At 49.7% G+C, this 16,512-nt stretch overlaps 2 protein-coding genes across 3 annotated transcripts; one reads left to right on the top strand and one right to left on the bottom strand.

The window, feature by feature from the left end:
- The first annotated feature begins 2,252 nt into the window (after positions 1-2,252).
- On the top strand, positions 2,253-5,031 carry ACKR5 (atypical chemokine receptor 5). 2 transcript variants are annotated; one of them, XM_081128392.1, is made up of 3 exons: positions 2,261-2,392; positions 2,937-4,188; positions 4,960-5,031. In XM_081128392.1, the coding sequence occupies exon 2, from the start codon at positions 2,953-2,955 to the stop codon at positions 4,150-4,152; it is 1,200 nt and encodes a 399-aa protein (XP_080984518.1). In that variant the 5' UTR covers positions 2,261-2,392; positions 2,937-2,952; the 3' UTR covers positions 4,153-4,188; positions 4,960-5,031. The 2 variants fall into 2 exon arrangements, with proteins under 2 accessions (XP_080984519.1, XP_080984518.1); XM_081128393.1 differs by lacking the exon at positions 4,960-5,031 and having other exon boundaries at positions 2,253-2,392; positions 2,937-4,712.
- A 103-nt stretch (positions 5,032-5,134) lies between these two features.
- On the bottom strand, positions 5,135-14,151 carry ZBTB39 (zinc finger and BTB domain containing 39). The gene is made up of 2 exons (XM_081128391.1): positions 14,009-14,151; positions 5,135-12,537 (listed from the first exon to the last, which is right to left on the bottom strand). Exon 2 carries the CDS (start codon positions 12,491-12,493, stop codon positions 10,358-10,360), a length of 2,136 nt encoding a protein of 711 aa, XP_080984517.1. The 5' UTR covers positions 12,494-12,537; positions 14,009-14,151; the 3' UTR covers positions 5,135-10,357.
- Between the last annotated feature and the right edge of the window lie 2,361 nt (positions 14,152-16,512).

Genomic DNA, 16,512 nt, shown 5'->3' with positions numbered 1-16,512 from the left:
ACGCAGCTATAAAAAAGAAAGATCTCTTACCCTTTGGGACAGCCTGGATGGAATTGGAGATATTATGCTAAGCGAAATAAGCCAGTCAGAGAAAGACAAGTACCACATGATCTCACTCATATGTGGAATCTAATGAACAAAATAAACTGATGAACAAAATAGATCCAGAGACATAGAAGCATGGAACAGACTGACAAATCTCAGAGGGAAGGCGGTGTGGGTAGTAGGTAGGGAGAGACTAATCAAAGAATTTATATGCTTATAGTATAACCTATGAACACAGGCATTGGTATGGGGAAGGCCGGGGGGTGGGGTGGGTGTGGGGCAGGGGCGATCAATGGAGGAAAAAGGGGGACATCTGTAATATTTTCAACAATAACAATAAATTTTAAAAAACTGCAAAATTAAAAATATCCCTTCCCGCCCTGACTGGGTTGCTCGGTTGGTTGAAGCATAGTTACGTGCACCAAAAAAGTTTCGGGTTTGATTCCTGGTCAGGACACATACCTAGGTTTCAGGTTAGATCTCGGGTGGGGCACGTTCAGTAGACAATCGATTGATGATGCTTCTCTCTCACATCAATGTTTCTCTCTCTCCCTTCCTTTCTCTCTAAAAAATCAACAAAAAAACATATTCTTGGGTAAGGATTAAAAAAATGTATATATATCCCTTCCCATGGATGGCGATGGTTACACAACAACGTGAATGTACTTAATGCTACTGAACTCTACACTTAATACAGTTAAAAATGTCAAATTTGGTGTTATGTTTAATGACATTAATAAAAATCTAATTAACAAACTTTTTAAAAATCCCCTCCCTAAATGGATAAACAAAATGTGCTATATCCATGCCATGGACTGTTACTCAGCCACAAAAAGGAGTGAAGTGCTGATACATGCTACAATGTGGATGAACCTCAAAAACATTATGCTAAGTGGGAAAAAAAGACATAAACGTCACGCATGGCATGATTCCACTTATATTGAATATCCATAGTAGGTAAATCCACAGAGTCAGAAAGCAGAATGGTGGCTGCCAAGGACTAGGGGACGAGGGCAACCGGGAGCGAGTGCTTGATGGATATGGGGTTTTCTTTTGTGGTGATGAAAATGTTTTGAAACTAGATAGAGGTGGTGGCTGCACAATAAAATGTGTGTACTAAATGCCACCGAACTGCACGCTTTAAAATGGTTGATATTGTTATAGGAATTTCGCCTCCAGGTGGCTCTGCCATCTGTGCAGTGTGGCTTGTGTAAGAGGGGCAACCTCCCTGGGCCTCACAGAGGATAAAGAGGCCCATCCTTCCTCCCCACACGGGTGCCCCAGGGATCCAGTGATGAACTGAGGCGAAAGAGCTCTGAGAAGCACGAAGCTCTGCTGACACAAGATGTTTGACAAGCGGGGAGGGGATAGATTCGGGAGGGGGGAACAGTGTGAGGATAAGAGGGGACATCTATAATACTTTCAACAATAAAGATAAATTTTAAAAAAAGAAAGATGTTTCACAACACAATCCATGCTGGGAGACTTACCCTATGGGCTGGAGGGAGAGAGAAACTGAGTGACTTTCAATCTCTCTCTCACCCCCCCCCCCACACACACACATGAACTATGATGCCCTGGGGGAAAGTATGCTGTTCATTCTCCTCCTCTCCATCCAGGAGTCTACCTGAAGCTCAGCGCTGCCCCTCACCAACCCACATCCAGTCTTTCCTCTCTATCCAGATTCTCAACTCAGATCTCCAGACGAAGTTCTGGGGAGAATGGCAGGGAGCGGGCATGAGTCAGTGGGGAAAGGGCCAATCGATGAAGAGTCTGAATGCTTTTCAGATTTATTTGGGCCTTCCCAGTCCTATCCAGTTCTGCTTTAGTAGGAATGAAGACAGACATGGGAGAGTGAGATTGCAAGCTGATTTAGAGAGTGGAAAACACATACGTATGTAAAGCATTAAATACAGTTCCAGCCCTGTGCTAAGCACTTCGCCTTGGTGGCTCATTTAATTCTCACACAACACCCTTAATAGTAGATACTCTTGTCCCATTTTACAGAGGAGAAAACCCAGGCTTTAAGAGGTAAATTCCCAGAGCTAGTGAATGAGGAGTCTGGATTTTAAAGCTTGCAGCCTGACTCCTCCCCACCACTGGCACACTGGGTCTTTTGCTGTGATTTCTCCTCTAACTGGATTGGGGGAAGGCAGGAAAAACCCAGATCCTCTCCCACAGAGCCTCAGCCAGTGATACTGCTTCCCGGATGAGAAGGGCGGCCCTGAAGCCCAAAGCAACGCCAGCTGCCAGCCAGAAGGCCACAGTCCCTCCAGCCTCCCTGCAGCTCCCCAACATTCCAGACTCCCTGGGCCTCTGGGACCAGAGGTTACCTAAGGAGACTCAGGTGAGTTTCACCCTCTTTCAGGGCAGAAGGGAATGGGGCTTTGAGACAACTGCCTTTCCTACATGATCCACAGATGTTCCCGGGGGTGAGTTAGAGTGGTGTGCACGTGTGTGTGTGTGTGTGTGTGTGTGTGTCTGTGTTCCCTACATCCACAGCCTAAATGACAAACAGAGCAAGAGCCTCTTGAGGAAGGCCAGTGTGAAAGGGCCAAGGTGTCCAGGAGGCAAGTGGAGGTCAGAGCCAGCCCACCTGAGGCTGGAGAAGGGTAGGACTTGGCCAGGCTGGGAAGAAATCTGCTTGGGCACAAACAGGTCTAGTCTCTCCCACTGCTGAGGCCCCTTGACAAAGTATCTCTGCTCTTGGGTCAAAGCCGACAAGTTGTGTACTATTTACCCACAGTTTGAATGCTCACCTTCCCTTCCTTGCCTCTTCAGACCCAGAATCTTTCCTCAAAGCCTCCTGGCCCCAGTGACCTGCTACCTGGGGGACACAAGGCTGTTTTCCAAGTCTCCTTTCCCTTCCAACCCTCTCTTCTCCCCACTAGGCATTTGCTGGCCCTAATGTCAGTCACGGCCAGCATGGAGCCCGGCCCCTCCAAGGGGGTCACTGCACGGCCTGCCGGGGACCTTGGAGAGATCCACAACTGGACTGAACTGCTCTACTTCTTCAACCACACTCTGCCCGAGTGCCGCATTGAGCTCAGCGAGAACACCAAGCGTGTGGCCCTGTTCGTCCTCTACCTGGCCATCTTCGTGGTGGGGCTGGTGGAGAACCTCCTGGTGATCTGCGTGACCTGGCGCGGCGCGGGCCGGGCGGGGCTGCTGAGCCTCTACATCCTCAACATGGCCATCGCGGACCTGGGCGTCGTCCTGTCTCTGCCCGTGTGGATGCTGGAGGTCACGCTGGACTACACCTGGCTCTGGGGCAGCTTCTCCTGCCGCTTCACCCACTACTTCTACTTCGCCAACATGTACAGCAGCATCTTCTTCCTGGTGTGCCTCAGCGTCGACCGCTATGTCACCCTCACCAGCGCCTCCCCCTCCTGGCAGCGCCACCAGCACAGGGTGCGGCGGGCAGTGTGCGCGGGTGTCTGGGTGCTCTCAGCCGTCATCCCGCTGCCCGAGGTGGTCCACATGCAGCTGGTGGAGAGCTCCGAGCCCATGTGCCTCTTCATGGCCCCTTTTGAAACCTACAACACGTGGGCCCTGTTGGTGACCCTGTCCACCACCGTCCTGGGCTTCCTGCTGCCCTTCCCTCTCATCACGGCCTTCAACGTGCTGACAGCCTGCCGGCTTCGGCGGGCAGGGCGGCCTGAGAGCCGGCGCCACTGCCTGCTGGTGTGTGCCTATATAGCTGTCTTCGTCATCTGCTGGCTGCCCTACCATGTCACCCTGCTGCTGCTCTCACTGCACGAGACCCACATCTCCCTCCACTGCTACCTGGCCCACCTGCTCTACTTCTTCTATGACGTCATCGACTGCTTCTCCATGCTCCACTGCGTGGTCAACCCCATCCTTTACAACTTTCTCAGCCCGAGCTTCCGGGGCCGGCTGCTGAGTGCTGTGGTCCATTACCTTCCCAAGGTCCAAGCTGGGGCGGGGAGACGTGCCTCTTCTTCCTCCTCCACGCAGCATTCCATCATCATCACCAAGGACGGCACCCAGCCCACTGCAGCAGGCCCCCATCACCACCCCGGCCTGAACTTCCAGGCACCAAATACCTCACCCATCCTGGCTCCTCAATCTCTTGTAGCCAGCTGAGGTAGATTTTGGTGAAGTAGAACGCTGGAGGTGTAGGTGAGAGCTTTGAGAGGGAGCAGGGGAAAGGGTCAAAGCACTCATGGTCAATTTTGAGTTTATCTTGTATCTTGAGCTGGGGAGAGGGAGAAGGGGCAGGGAGGGATAAAGACCAGGTTCTTGGTGTTGTACTATTTGTCTCAGTCCTTGTGTCTAGGGCAGATACACAGGAAAAGGGGTGAAATAAATCATAGAGGCAGCCATGACTCTGGATGTCTAAAAAGTCTTCACTTGCAGCTGTGACTGGGGAAGGAGCTAAGGCTAAAGAGATGCTCAGCAGAAACTACACTCATTGCAGAAATCACCCTGGCCGGAAAGAGTGAACTCTGCACAGTGAGCTCCTCACAAAACTTTCCTTTTGTGTTTGTTGATCTCCCAGCACACTGTGCAGGCTGTGGGGACAAGAGGCCAGAGGCCAAAGGACCAGAAGGTCTCAGCAGGAAGTTTCCTAGCACTGTATCCTCAGTGCTGTGATAAATGGAGGGGGTGGGGAAGCAGGGGCGGGGTGAAGCCTGGATCTGAGCAGGCATCCAGCAGCTGGGTTGGCAGGATGGTTCTCTACCCCCTTCCACCACCCAGGAAACTCTCCAAATCCTTGCTGATATTCTCCCCCTTGCTAGTCCATCCTGCTCCTCTCCCAACAGAGCAGAGGAGCTGCCCCAGAGTCACTGCTCCTCACAGCCCATCTCCTCCCAGCTTTAAATTTAGGACATTTCAGATCTTGATGAGATGCTATTGGAAATCCACCCCTGTCCCTCCCTTTCTCCACAGATCATAGAAAAACATCAAGGGACATCCATTCTGGGAGCAGACCTGGCAACAGTCAGTAGCAGGCACTGACAGATGCTGTCCTTCCTCCTCGGTTCCCTGCAGAGGACAGGGAAGTGGGAATTTTCTACTTCTGTCACAGGACAAGGTTCTGGTATTCTTCTGTCAGTTCTCATCCTTACACTTCTTTCTCCCTGACCTAGTCTTTTCATAATTTATCTATCCAGCATCTTACTTCTAGTAACACTGTCCTAGAGATATTGTTACTATCTCTGGGAAACTAGGACCATGTCCATGAACAACTCTGACCTAAGTAAAAGCCTAAGAACAGGTTCAAGTCCACCAGTTTCAAGTCCTTGGTCTCTCAATCCTGCCTTTGGAGACTGAAGGGCCGCGGGGAGGTAACCACTGAGAGCCTCCGCCCTGCTCAGTGCTCAGTGTGTCTGGAATGTTTGACTTGGAATAAGTCACTGAACTGGAGCACTGTCTCCTCTGTTTTTAGAAATTTGAAACTGCATTCACCAGATGCATTAAACATGTGCTCCAAAGGTGCCCGTTTGTGAGGAGCATGGGGGCCAATCTGCATCTATAATCCCTCTGTTCACTAGGCCCAAACCTCAAAGAGTCTTAAGCTACAAACAACTGCTCAGTGGCACAAAGTTGAAAGCTTTTTCAACCAAGAGTCCAGGTTTAACCTGGGGCAGCAGTAAGGGCTTAACATAACAATGCAGAAAATACATTAAAAAGACTTTTCTCCCTTATGTCCATGTAAAAACCAAGCCAACATCTGATGACCCTAGTATTGCCTCCCCTGACTCAGGCTCCAGAAGTTTCCTAAAGGAAACCCAATTTTACATCTCTGTCACATTCCAGTTACCTCAGAGTCCACTTCCCCAAGACTGTGCTCTTCTCATGGATTTCACTCTGGCAACCAGTTATCACCCTGGCAGCATACTTCCTTAGGGCCTTGGAAGGAGAGAGAACTGGCTGCACTGACTGCAGCAAGGCTGCTTAGCTCGGCATTTACTGAGCAGTGATGGGGGCCAGGCCCTGTGCTCTGAGACCAAACGGACCACATCTCACCCTAACCTCCAGAGGTCTGTCTCCTCTGTGGAGGTACATTTGTTATCAACCTCAGAAAATGATGCCAAACTTCTGCCTCCTCTCTGATCTGCCTCTCTCCACTCCAACATACCATGTCACAGTGAATTAAATGGCACTGGTAACACAATTTGTGGCCAATGTTCAAGTCCAACTAGACATTAGCAGTTTCACTTCACTCTCTGGGCCAACAGAAGATCCCCTCAGGGATGCTCCCCCTGAAAATGTTGGGTCATTGACTTAATTTCCCACTAAGAACAGGTCAATAAGTTAAGCCTGGGGAATTCCAGCTGTAGGGAAGGGAAAAGTGCTGCCTAAAAGAATTCTGCTGAGCGGAATACTGCTACTGAACAGCGACCGCCCAGGTATTCCGGACTCAAGGGATGAGCATGATCACAGTAAAAGGAAAAGAACTCCCATTTCCAATTTCCTTTTTTTATTCTAAATAAAAACCACACTTTGTGCTGAACAATGGAATATAAAAGAATCAGATGTACAACGATTTTAGACATCTACTATTTGGGGGGAAAAAGTTTACAAAATATACAAAACTTTACAGCAATAGATAGTAAACACTTAAATATTAGGAGGTCAGTACTTATTAATTTAATGGAAGGAGTTAGACATCAACAACTCTTCTCTGTTTCATAAGAGATGTTAGCTAGTAGAGAGGTGGGAGGGGAGGGTGGACTGGACAAGGGAAGAGTGTCAGAGAAACATTGAAATCCAAACAGTTTGATTTTCATCCTGATGTCAACCTGATGAGTAACCACACTGAAATGAATGCTGTGGGCCCTACTTCCTGACTCTCATTCAGTGCAGGATTTAGGAAAAGGGACGTGTAGTGACTCCCAGATGGGCACAAACTTCTCCATACAGCCTACTCCCATGCCAATAAAATCAGTGTCCATCTATAAAAGGATTTAAATTCACTTCCACAGTGGAGCAGTCTGGGAAAATAGGGCACAGCAGGAGGCCAGAAGAGGAAGAAAAATCATCAGTAGCAAAACCCAACTGGGAAAAAGGTATTTAAGCCCAAAGGCTTGGACAAAGGGGGCTGGTAGATCAGAAGTCAAAAAGAACTTTTACCCATATTCTGGTTCTTAGAGGTCACCAAGGACAGAGCCCCACCCCCACCTCCTTTCTTCCCAACTAGCCATGAACTATAGACTCCATGGCGTCCTAAAATTTAGGACCCAAAATGAGGGTACAGCAGAGCTTCCCAGTGAGGCAGTGGGGCACAGAAGAGCCGGGATAGCGATCGCTTCCTCTGGCCACAAGCAGCCTCTGCTCTTTATCCCAGTGTGCCTTACAAGTGTCATCCTCTTCCCCTAGGAAACAGGTTGAGAATAACCTCATGCTTGGTTTAATATTCTACAACTGCCATCTTGAAATTCTTAATAATTTTTAAACAAAGGACTCTGCCAAGTATGTGGCCGGTCTGGGGTACAGAACAAGGAAAAGGAGGGAAAGGCAGGAGGAAAGACATTCAAGGGTCACACAGAACCTCGGGACAATACAGCAGGAGACAGTACTCAACAGTTCCAGGGCAGAGGGTCAACAAAACCAAACGAATAGAAGGTTGAAAAAATAAAAAACTAAAAATAAAATTAATACCTTCCACTAGGTATCCTGGAGTGCCCTTTACCACACTACAGTGTTTCAAGTAAAACAGTTCAGAAATGAGTGAGCTAGAGGCAGAGGCAGCAAACATGACTCCAAACAGAGGGAGGGGTCAGGTGTGAATACAGGGGACACGTGGGGGAACAGGGTTTGGTCAATGGCCTCATGAGCTATTGACCCTGCTACATGTCTGACTACAAACAACCCGGCCACCCTGATCAACCACTTGGCCTCAGGAAGATCAGGGGGTGCAGTTTTTTGTTTAGTGTTTCAGGGGCAAAGTTTCAAGGATTTGCTTTTTGGTTTACTGGCAAAGAGGGAATATTTCACAGTTTCAGGTTAAGTATACAGACTACCCAGCATCCATGTGCCCTCTGTTAAGGAAAAGGGTTTTTCCAGCGTACTGATACATTCTCAGATACCGGGCTGGGTCTAGTACTACCTCTCTCAAATCTGGCCATTCAAAAACCAGCCCTCACCCACAGTCTGGGAGGGATCGCTCAGCCTTGAAAAGCTTAGCAGACACTTGATGGTAGTCTTTTACACATCTTCCTTCTTAAATTTCTAATGGTCAGTGTGGAAAAGGGAGAAGCCAGCCACAGATGAAAAGTCTCAGGACTGCTTTCCTGACAAGAACGTCCCGAGGGAAGATGTAACGAACTGGGTTTGGATGGTGAAAGGTGGCCCGGTACACAAGTCCCTTCATGTAGTGGTCATCCCACCAGAGAGCCATGCACTCCAACTCGGAGGCTTTGTAAGTTTAGGGCTGGGGAGAGAGGCCGCAGGTACACCAAAGATGAAGCTTTGGTTTGCCTATATGTCTTAATACAGCTTTCCGAGTTTAGGAGGGATGAGAAAATGTGCAAAAAGGTCCTTCATGTGATTTGGTCCCCTTGGCCCAGTCCCCAATCTACTCCATCACAGGATGGAAGGAGGAGGAAAGGCCTAGGAATTTAACAAGCCCTCAATTTCTAGAACTTACATCCACTGCCTAAAGGGTTCCCTGGGTTTATTCGGCAAGAGCCTACCTGGGGAGAAAGAAAAGAATATGCCTGTTTAAAGGCTTGACATGTTTTCCCAGTTCTAGCCTATTTTCCAAATCTTTGGCTAGGATTCTCCCCTGGAACATGGCTCCTTGCTGGGAAGAAACTTATTTTCCTGAAGTCTCTTATCCAAAAGAGATGCTGGGTAATATGCATACAAAAATAAAAATAAATAAATATTAACGTCCAAAAAAGCTTTGAGTTCATTAAAACCACTTGCATGTGAAATAGCCCGGGGTGCTGCTGAGTCCCACCAGGGACAGTGTCAGGGCCCAAGCCAGGGACTCCCAGAGCAGGTGAGGTAGTATGAGTTACTGAGGTGAGCCAATGAGTACGTGAGATCAAGGGCCCTCTCATTCAAGCCTTCTTTGGGCAAGACCTTCCTCAAAAGCCAACTAAGAACAAAGTCCCATGGGCTGGGCAGAAATGTTTCCCAGCCATCTAGGAAGGGCCTGAACTAGCTGGCAGCCAATAGCGCCCCCTAGTGGCAACGCAGAGACAGATCAGGAAAAATTCCAGCAGGTCAAAAGTCAGCTGCCAAGGCTCCTGCCCAGTTGCACAAAACAGGTTACCCAACTGGGACAGACAGAGAGGCATCCCACTACACACCACCAGTTACTCAGTCCCTTTAATGCTGAAGACTCCCAGTCCGCCATTCCACCTCATGGGGTCCTCTCATCTCTACTACAGGTCAAACACACTTCTAGGTGGGAGACAGGATATAAATTAAGGCAAGGCTGCTGCTGTCAGAGACATCCCCACCTCTCCAACAGAAAATTCAAGGTTGATGGAGGTGGCCAGATAACAGATGACTGATATATCAAATGGCTCCCTGATCTCTTTGCCCCACAGGGAAGGTCTGATGTCCTGGGCCATCACTCCATAAAATCATGTTTCTTTGGAATTGAGGAGAAAAGAGAAACCTCCCTTCTGGTCCATCCAGGCTGCCACTTCTAATGGCATCGCAGGACCTCTTTTGGCTGGCAAGGATTCATCCCAAAGCTTTCTGATCTAAATAGAAAGTTTAGTCCCCAGTTTGGATCTAGCTTCCAAAAGATTTAACTGTCTAATCAGCAGATTAGAACCATGGGACAAGCAGGCACCTCTATCTCTGTTGCCTTTTCCCTGTTGAGGGCTGAGACTGGAACCTGAGGTGAGCTGCTCTGCTAACTAGTCTTTTAAAAATGATCACAATGCCAAAATCTTTCTCATACTTGGTTGTCCCAGTTGGAGGTCTGGCAGTTAATACCCACAGTGAAAACCTCTCTCCCCCTCCTCTATTCAGTGAGGCTGTTGGTTGGATTCTTAGCAGCATAAAACTCGAGAGGCTGGGGAAGGGGATCTAGTTGACATCAACTGCCTGACGAGATCCCAAGACCAGCCTCAAAAGAATCAAAAACTTAGCCCTTCATGGGCAAGAACAGGTAAGGAGGTAAACATGATAGGGCCATTGCTTCTCAAAAACAGTAACAGCTCATGTGCTATTTCTTCTATTTTCTTCTTTAAACACAAGACAGAACAGAATTCCTAACAAGGCAAAATTGTAACTTCAGCTGGGGTGGGACAAACAGCCATTAGAAAATCAGTGTCCTGGCTGCCACTTGGGAGCTCCCCTTGGCTCTGCTGGGACCCAGTCAGCTGTCCGGGTTCTTTTCTGCCTCTTTGGAATGGATAATGTACATGAAGGTCTGCTCAATGGTGAAGTCGGGCGGAAGGCTGCCTTTATGCACGCCCACATGCTTGCTCATGAGGTTCAGGGTGGAGCTGTAGTGGCCACAGACCGTGCAGCGGTACATGAGGGCCCCTGAGTGCGTCTTCAGGTGGCACTTGATGGTTGAACGGCCTCGGAAGAACTTGTGGCACACCTTACACTGGTACGGCTTCTCGCCCGTATGGATCCGCCTGTGGTAGTTGAACTCGCTTGTGTGGGCAAATCTTTTGCCACAGACTTTGCAGCTATACTTGCTATTCCCAGGTTGGCCCTGTAGAGCCAGCTCCTCACTCAGGAACTCCTCTGCTGGCAGCTTCCGCTTCTGGAGAGCTGGGTGCTGTAGCCCAAAGCCAGGCCGTGGGTCAAGGCCACTGTTGCATTTGTGCTGGCTGACATGGTAGCGATAGGCAGCCTCCGACTTGAAACTCTGGCTACACAAGTGGCAGCGGAAGAGGGTGTCTTCCAGGCTTTGGTGCACAGCCATGTGCTTCTCTAGGAGATGCCAGTCCACAAAGCTGTTTGCACAGACAGAGCAGGAGAAGACTGAAATGCCAAGATGTGAGAGCATGTGCCACATGAGGCTGCAGAGATTGAGGTGGCGCTGGTCACAGACACTGCAGGCCTGGCCCTTCAAGTTTAGATGGTCTAAGATATGGCCCCGGACCACGTGGAAATCTTTGGCCAATGCCTTCCCACAGGCAGTACATTTCAACTCTGCAGAGGCTGCCCCTGAAAACAAACCCAGCTTCCCAGGGAGCGGGTCATTGGGGTGGACAATGATATTGTTCTCAAATATTCCATCCCGTCGGTGGAGGGTAAGCTGCCACTGGGTAAAGAACTTAGTTTCACACATGTCGCAGGAGAAGAGGAAAATACCGATATGAGACAGAACATGGGTCACCCGGGAGTTTCGGTCCTGGAAGTGGGTCTCACATACCTTGCAGTTGCCTGTCAGCAGGTCCACGTGGTCCCGAGCATGCTGTCGGATCAGTTGAATGTTGGGCTCTAGAACTTTCTTGCACACCTGGCAGGGCATGGCCTTATTCTCTCGGTTGTCATTCTCTCCAAAAGTCAGTTCATCCTCACTGTCGTCACTCAACTCAATCACCTCCTCAGCTGTGCCTATCTCCTCAGTGGGGTCTTCAAACTGCAAGTCATCATCCCCTAGGTCCTCCAGCTGGAGGTCATCCATCTGCTCAAAGCCTGGATCTTTGGAGTGGTCACTATTGCTCAGACAGGAGTTGTTCCCAGTGGTAACGTCTATTGCATTGTCAGGGGAAAAGAAGCTGTTTTTACTGAAGTCTCCATTGCTCTGAAGTTTGTATGGCTGGCAGGAGCTCGTGCTGGTTTGGATGCCCATGCTGACAGTGCCTAGGACTGGCTGGGTCACCACATTAGGTACAGATGTGAAAGGAGCAGGATTATCATGGTCTTCTGTCTTTGGCGGCAGTGGCTGCTGTGGCAGAGGCAGGCTATGGTTAGAGTCACTGGTAACATTTCTCTCTTCATCTTTATAGCTTCCTCCAGCATCACTAGGTAAGACATAGTTTCTATCAGGACCAAAGTGCTCCCCAGCACCCCGGAGTTCTCCAAGGGGATGGGCAGGTTCTGCTGAGCTACAGCTCAGGGTTCCAGAGTGGCTCTCACTGGTGTTGGTCAGAGGCTTGGCCACAGCAGTGCTCTCCAGGTCAGGAAAGGTGGAGTGACAGGCCTGGAGGAGGTCCTCCATACCCAGACGCTCAGCTACCTCGTAGATAACCCCAACATTGATCAGGTCTGTGAAGAGCTCTGATGTGTAGACAAAGCTCAGAATCTTCTCAAAGTTGGCAGGGGTGATAAAGTCCACAACATAGGTCCTGGCGGCATCAAGCCCAGCATTCAGGAAGAGGTTCTGGAAGTAGCCAGCTGCACAGGCCAACACAGCTTTGTGGGCCGGGAAGGAGCGGCTCCCCACCACAATGGTGACATCGCACATGGTCTCCGAGAGCCGGCACTTGTTGAGTTCCTTCAGCAGGTTGTTGGGGTGGTTGGTGCTTTGCAGTTTGATCCTCATGCCCATCTTAGCAGCTCCTATGAAGTTGCTTCCTTATCAGCACGGTTAATCTGTGAACAGCAAAGGGAAAAGATGGATGGCAAACACATCCCTGCAAGTGAGGCACTCTGCAGGAAACCCACTGCCAGTCTGAGTGTTTCTAAGCCCCAGTGAATAGACATGAAGAGCTGCTCCAATCTGCTGAGAACAAGGACAGCAAAAAGGACAAAACAATGACCTCTCTCCCTGAATATACCCAAATACAGAGTTGTTATGACAAAAGCCTGAGCCACTGAAACAAACCTGACAGCGTGGTCTTTAAGGGTCAGTAAGAGAGGCTGTAGGCCTTAGATCCAGGCCAGAGGTATCATCTGAGACACAATCTTATACTGCATTTCCAGAGCAACTGGCTCAAATCTTTCTCATATTAATTTCCTAATTTCCTCTAAATATAAGCTTTCCTATCTCACTGAGTATATTCTCATCCCTTACCCTGTCAGATGTCATATACATATCTGAACAGTTAGCAAAGCTCCTTTGACTGCTGAGGAAAATATAAAAATGCTCCCTCCACCTTTTAGTTTTCTGACATTGCTATGTCCTTTTAGCCCTTAAATAAACCTCTTGCTCATTCCTGTACCTACCTGCACTACCTGCCTACTCTCCCGTCTCCATAACCCAGAGCCCTTCAGATCCTACCCTATTACATTCTCTGGAAGCTGTGAAGTTAAAATACTTTAAAACTCAAAAGAGTAAAGTAAAGTGGAAGACAACTGTGGCGTTTAATATTACTTAAATATGCTTTATTTCTTTCTACCCCTCTTTCCAGGACTTATACTTATGTTGACCAGAACTAAGAGATTTATTTGTTGCCATAAGAAGACATCTAACTGTATAGGTAAGACTCCTAAAAGGCTTGCTCAGGGCCGCCTCTTCCCCATCTTCCTGCATGCCTAAGGAGAGAGGACTAGGCGCATTCTTCGGTTCCACTCCTGTCCTGCGCAACAGCCCCCTTCTCCACCGCACCACCTTCTACTGGCTCACAACTTTTGCTGGGGGCCCAGGATGCTTCTGAGCATTGTTTGGGTGCCAGCCAAGCATCTCCCGGGCCCTGGTGGCCACACATCAACGGTCAGCAGGTCGGGGCGCTGGGAAGCCCGAGTGGGGTGGGAGGGGGGCAGATTCCCAACTTCCGAGAAGGCACCCCAACAACCCCGTGGCGCCGCAGCCTTCCCTCTGGAGGTCGAATCCTAGAGGAGGGGCGCTGGATCGGGCTGGGGCATTCCGTCTGGGGAGCACCGCGCACCTCGGTCCCTCCCCAAAGAGCCGCGACTCCCCGGGTGGCTCCGGGAGGGGCGGGGGCGCGCGGGGCGCAGGGCCGCCGGAGGCCAGGGATGGGCAGCGGGGCCAGGGCAGGCGCGCGGCCCGGGAAGACGGGTCCCGCCGAGGGGAGCTGGCAGGAGGGAGCCCGCCGAGAGCGAGGAAGGCCGGGACCGGGGTCGGGCCTCAGCCAGGAGCAGCCCTCGGCCCGGCCGCGCTTACCCGGCTCCGCGGGGCCCCAGCACCATCGCCGCCGCCGCCTCACACAAAGGCCCCGGCCCGCCGTGCCCGGCCAGACGAGGAGGCGGCGCCGCCGGCCGCGGCCAGACTCTCCATCCGCCGCGCTGCTCGCCGCGCCGGCCCGGGCCGCCCCCGCTGCCCGGCCCGCAGCGCCCCCCGCCGTCCCGGAGGAGGCAGCGCCCCCCGCCGCTCGGCCGCAGCGCCCCCCCACGGCGGGACCCGAAGCGAGGCGAGGGGGGCGCAAAGCCTCGGAGCCTGGAGCGAGCTCCCGCGCGCCCCGGGACCCCCGCCCGGAGCCGCCTCCACCCTCTGGAGGCCCTGGGACAGCCGGCGGGGCCCGGCGGTAGCGGCTGTGGGGGCGTTTCCAGCCACCCCACCTCAGTTTGGGCTTCTCCGCAGCGCTGATCCACCAGGTCTAGGACCACTCCCTCCTCCAGCTGGGACTGGGAGAAGCTGAGAAACCCTATCCCAACTCGAAGCTCTTATCGCCTCCCCTGCCCGACGGCTCTCCCTCCTCACTGCGTAGGAACGCCTCAGGCTCCAGGACCCTTCTGTTTCAGCCTCCCTCCTATCTCACTTCACCGCTGCCGGGTGATAGAAGGAGGCCAGGGACAAACCCCCACGCAGGCACATGGTAGGGTTCGGTAATTCCTGGGTGGATGAATGGGAAGAGGGGGACACACAGGACGATGCCAACTGAGCTAAGTCAGTTTGGCTGTTCAGCAATCATCAGTTATTTTGTGTCCCCTTTTCCACAATCTCACTAACTGGTGGTAGATTATAATAAAAGCAAACATTCTACTAAACGCTGCCAAACATGCAATGTTTATTAGCAAGGAGATGCAAAAGCCACCATGTAACCTGTTCTTGTAGTTTGGGGGCAGGCAGTACCAATTAGCTCTGTGAAAGGGTCAGCTGGAGCCTGATACATGTTTCAACCGCAGGCCCAATCCCTATAGCTGGCTGAAGCCACCAGTACCTCTGAAGTGGAGCACACAACCAATAGACTCCAAACCTCCAGCATGACTCTGAGACATTAGGCTGCAAGACTTGCAAGAGCCTTTAACCATCTGTTAAAAAAAAAAGAGACAACAGGCTCCAAATGGAGTTCCTAGTGCTAAATGCACATTAACAAACCAAGACTTAATACCTAACCTAATTGCAGTTTCAGCCTCTCCCAGGAATGTAATCTTAACCAGTCAGTCTGGAATTTCCTGGTCAGTACGAGTGAGGTAATCTGCCTGGTAGGCCCCTACCAGCCCCCCCGAGGAAGGTGGCCTTGCCTAAAAACACTCCACTCTTTGCTAAATCACTTACTTGTCCCACCCCCTTTCTGCTTTTAAATTGTTTCCTTTTCTACAGCCCTTCTGAGCTCCTTTCTATTTGGTACATTGGATTGGCTACCTAATTCATGAATTGTTGAATAAAGCCAATTTGATCTTTAAATTTACTTGGTTGAATTTTGTTTTTTAGCTGTGGCAACCTTGTATCAAGCAAATCTATCAGAACCATTTTTCCAACAGGCCCAAATGATGATTAGCATTTTTTGGCAATAAAATAAGTTATGTACATTGCTTTTTTAGACATAATGCTATTGCACACTTAATAGACTACATATAGTGTAAACATAACTTTTATATGCACTGGGAAACCAAAAAAATTATGTAACCCACTTTATTGCAATATTTACTTTATTGCAGTGGTCTGAAACCAAACCCGCAGTATCTCCAAGGTATGCATGTATATATTTGGTCTTCAGCCCTGGTCCAGCCTTCCTAAAAACCTTGGAATTTCCTAATCCATTGAGAGCCATAAATATGTCTTTTGGTATTTTAATGAGTGACTTTTGGATGGAACCCAAGGATGTGGGCTGATTGCCAGGATAATCAACCTTATGATTAGAAGGTTGAAATTTTCAGTCCCAACCCCCTGACTTCCAGGAAGGGGAGAGCAGGAACTGGAGATTGAATCAATCACCAATGGTCAATGATTTAATCAATCATACTGTCAAGTGAACTCAGAAAAAGTCTGAAGGCTTTGGCTAGAAATAAATGATAAAGATTTATTCAAGGGTCTTAGGGTTTGCACACGGAAACACAACTAGGCAATACCCAGAGTGTTCTGAAGAAGAAAGAAAAGCTAAGAGTTCTTATAGTGAAAAGCACATCCTTGAGAAGAATCAGTCTGATATTCTTAGCCTCTGGATTGCTTCAAGATGGTAATCCTTAGATGTCAGGTGGCCTGGATACATGAATATTCTATCCTTAGTCTTTCCTGGGGTAATCAGAGACTTATTTGGAGGTTTGGTGTATATCCAGGCATTGTTAAAGCACTGGAAGTTCAAAATTTAAGTTCCCGGGCTAGTTAAAATAAGGATAGAATCATTTCTTCATGCCTCAACCTATTTTATTTTAGTAATTTAGCAGCTTAACTATAGTGACTTTATTTCATTTCTTCACTATTCCTCAATGCCTACTGTGGACGAA

Source organism: Miniopterus schreibersii, assembly GCF_964146895.1.
Source record: "Miniopterus schreibersii genome assembly, chromosome: 2".
Classification (NCBI taxonomy): Eukaryota; Metazoa; Chordata; class Mammalia; order Chiroptera; family Miniopteridae; genus Miniopterus; species Miniopterus schreibersii.
This window is presented reverse-complemented; position numbering and strand designations above follow the sequence as displayed.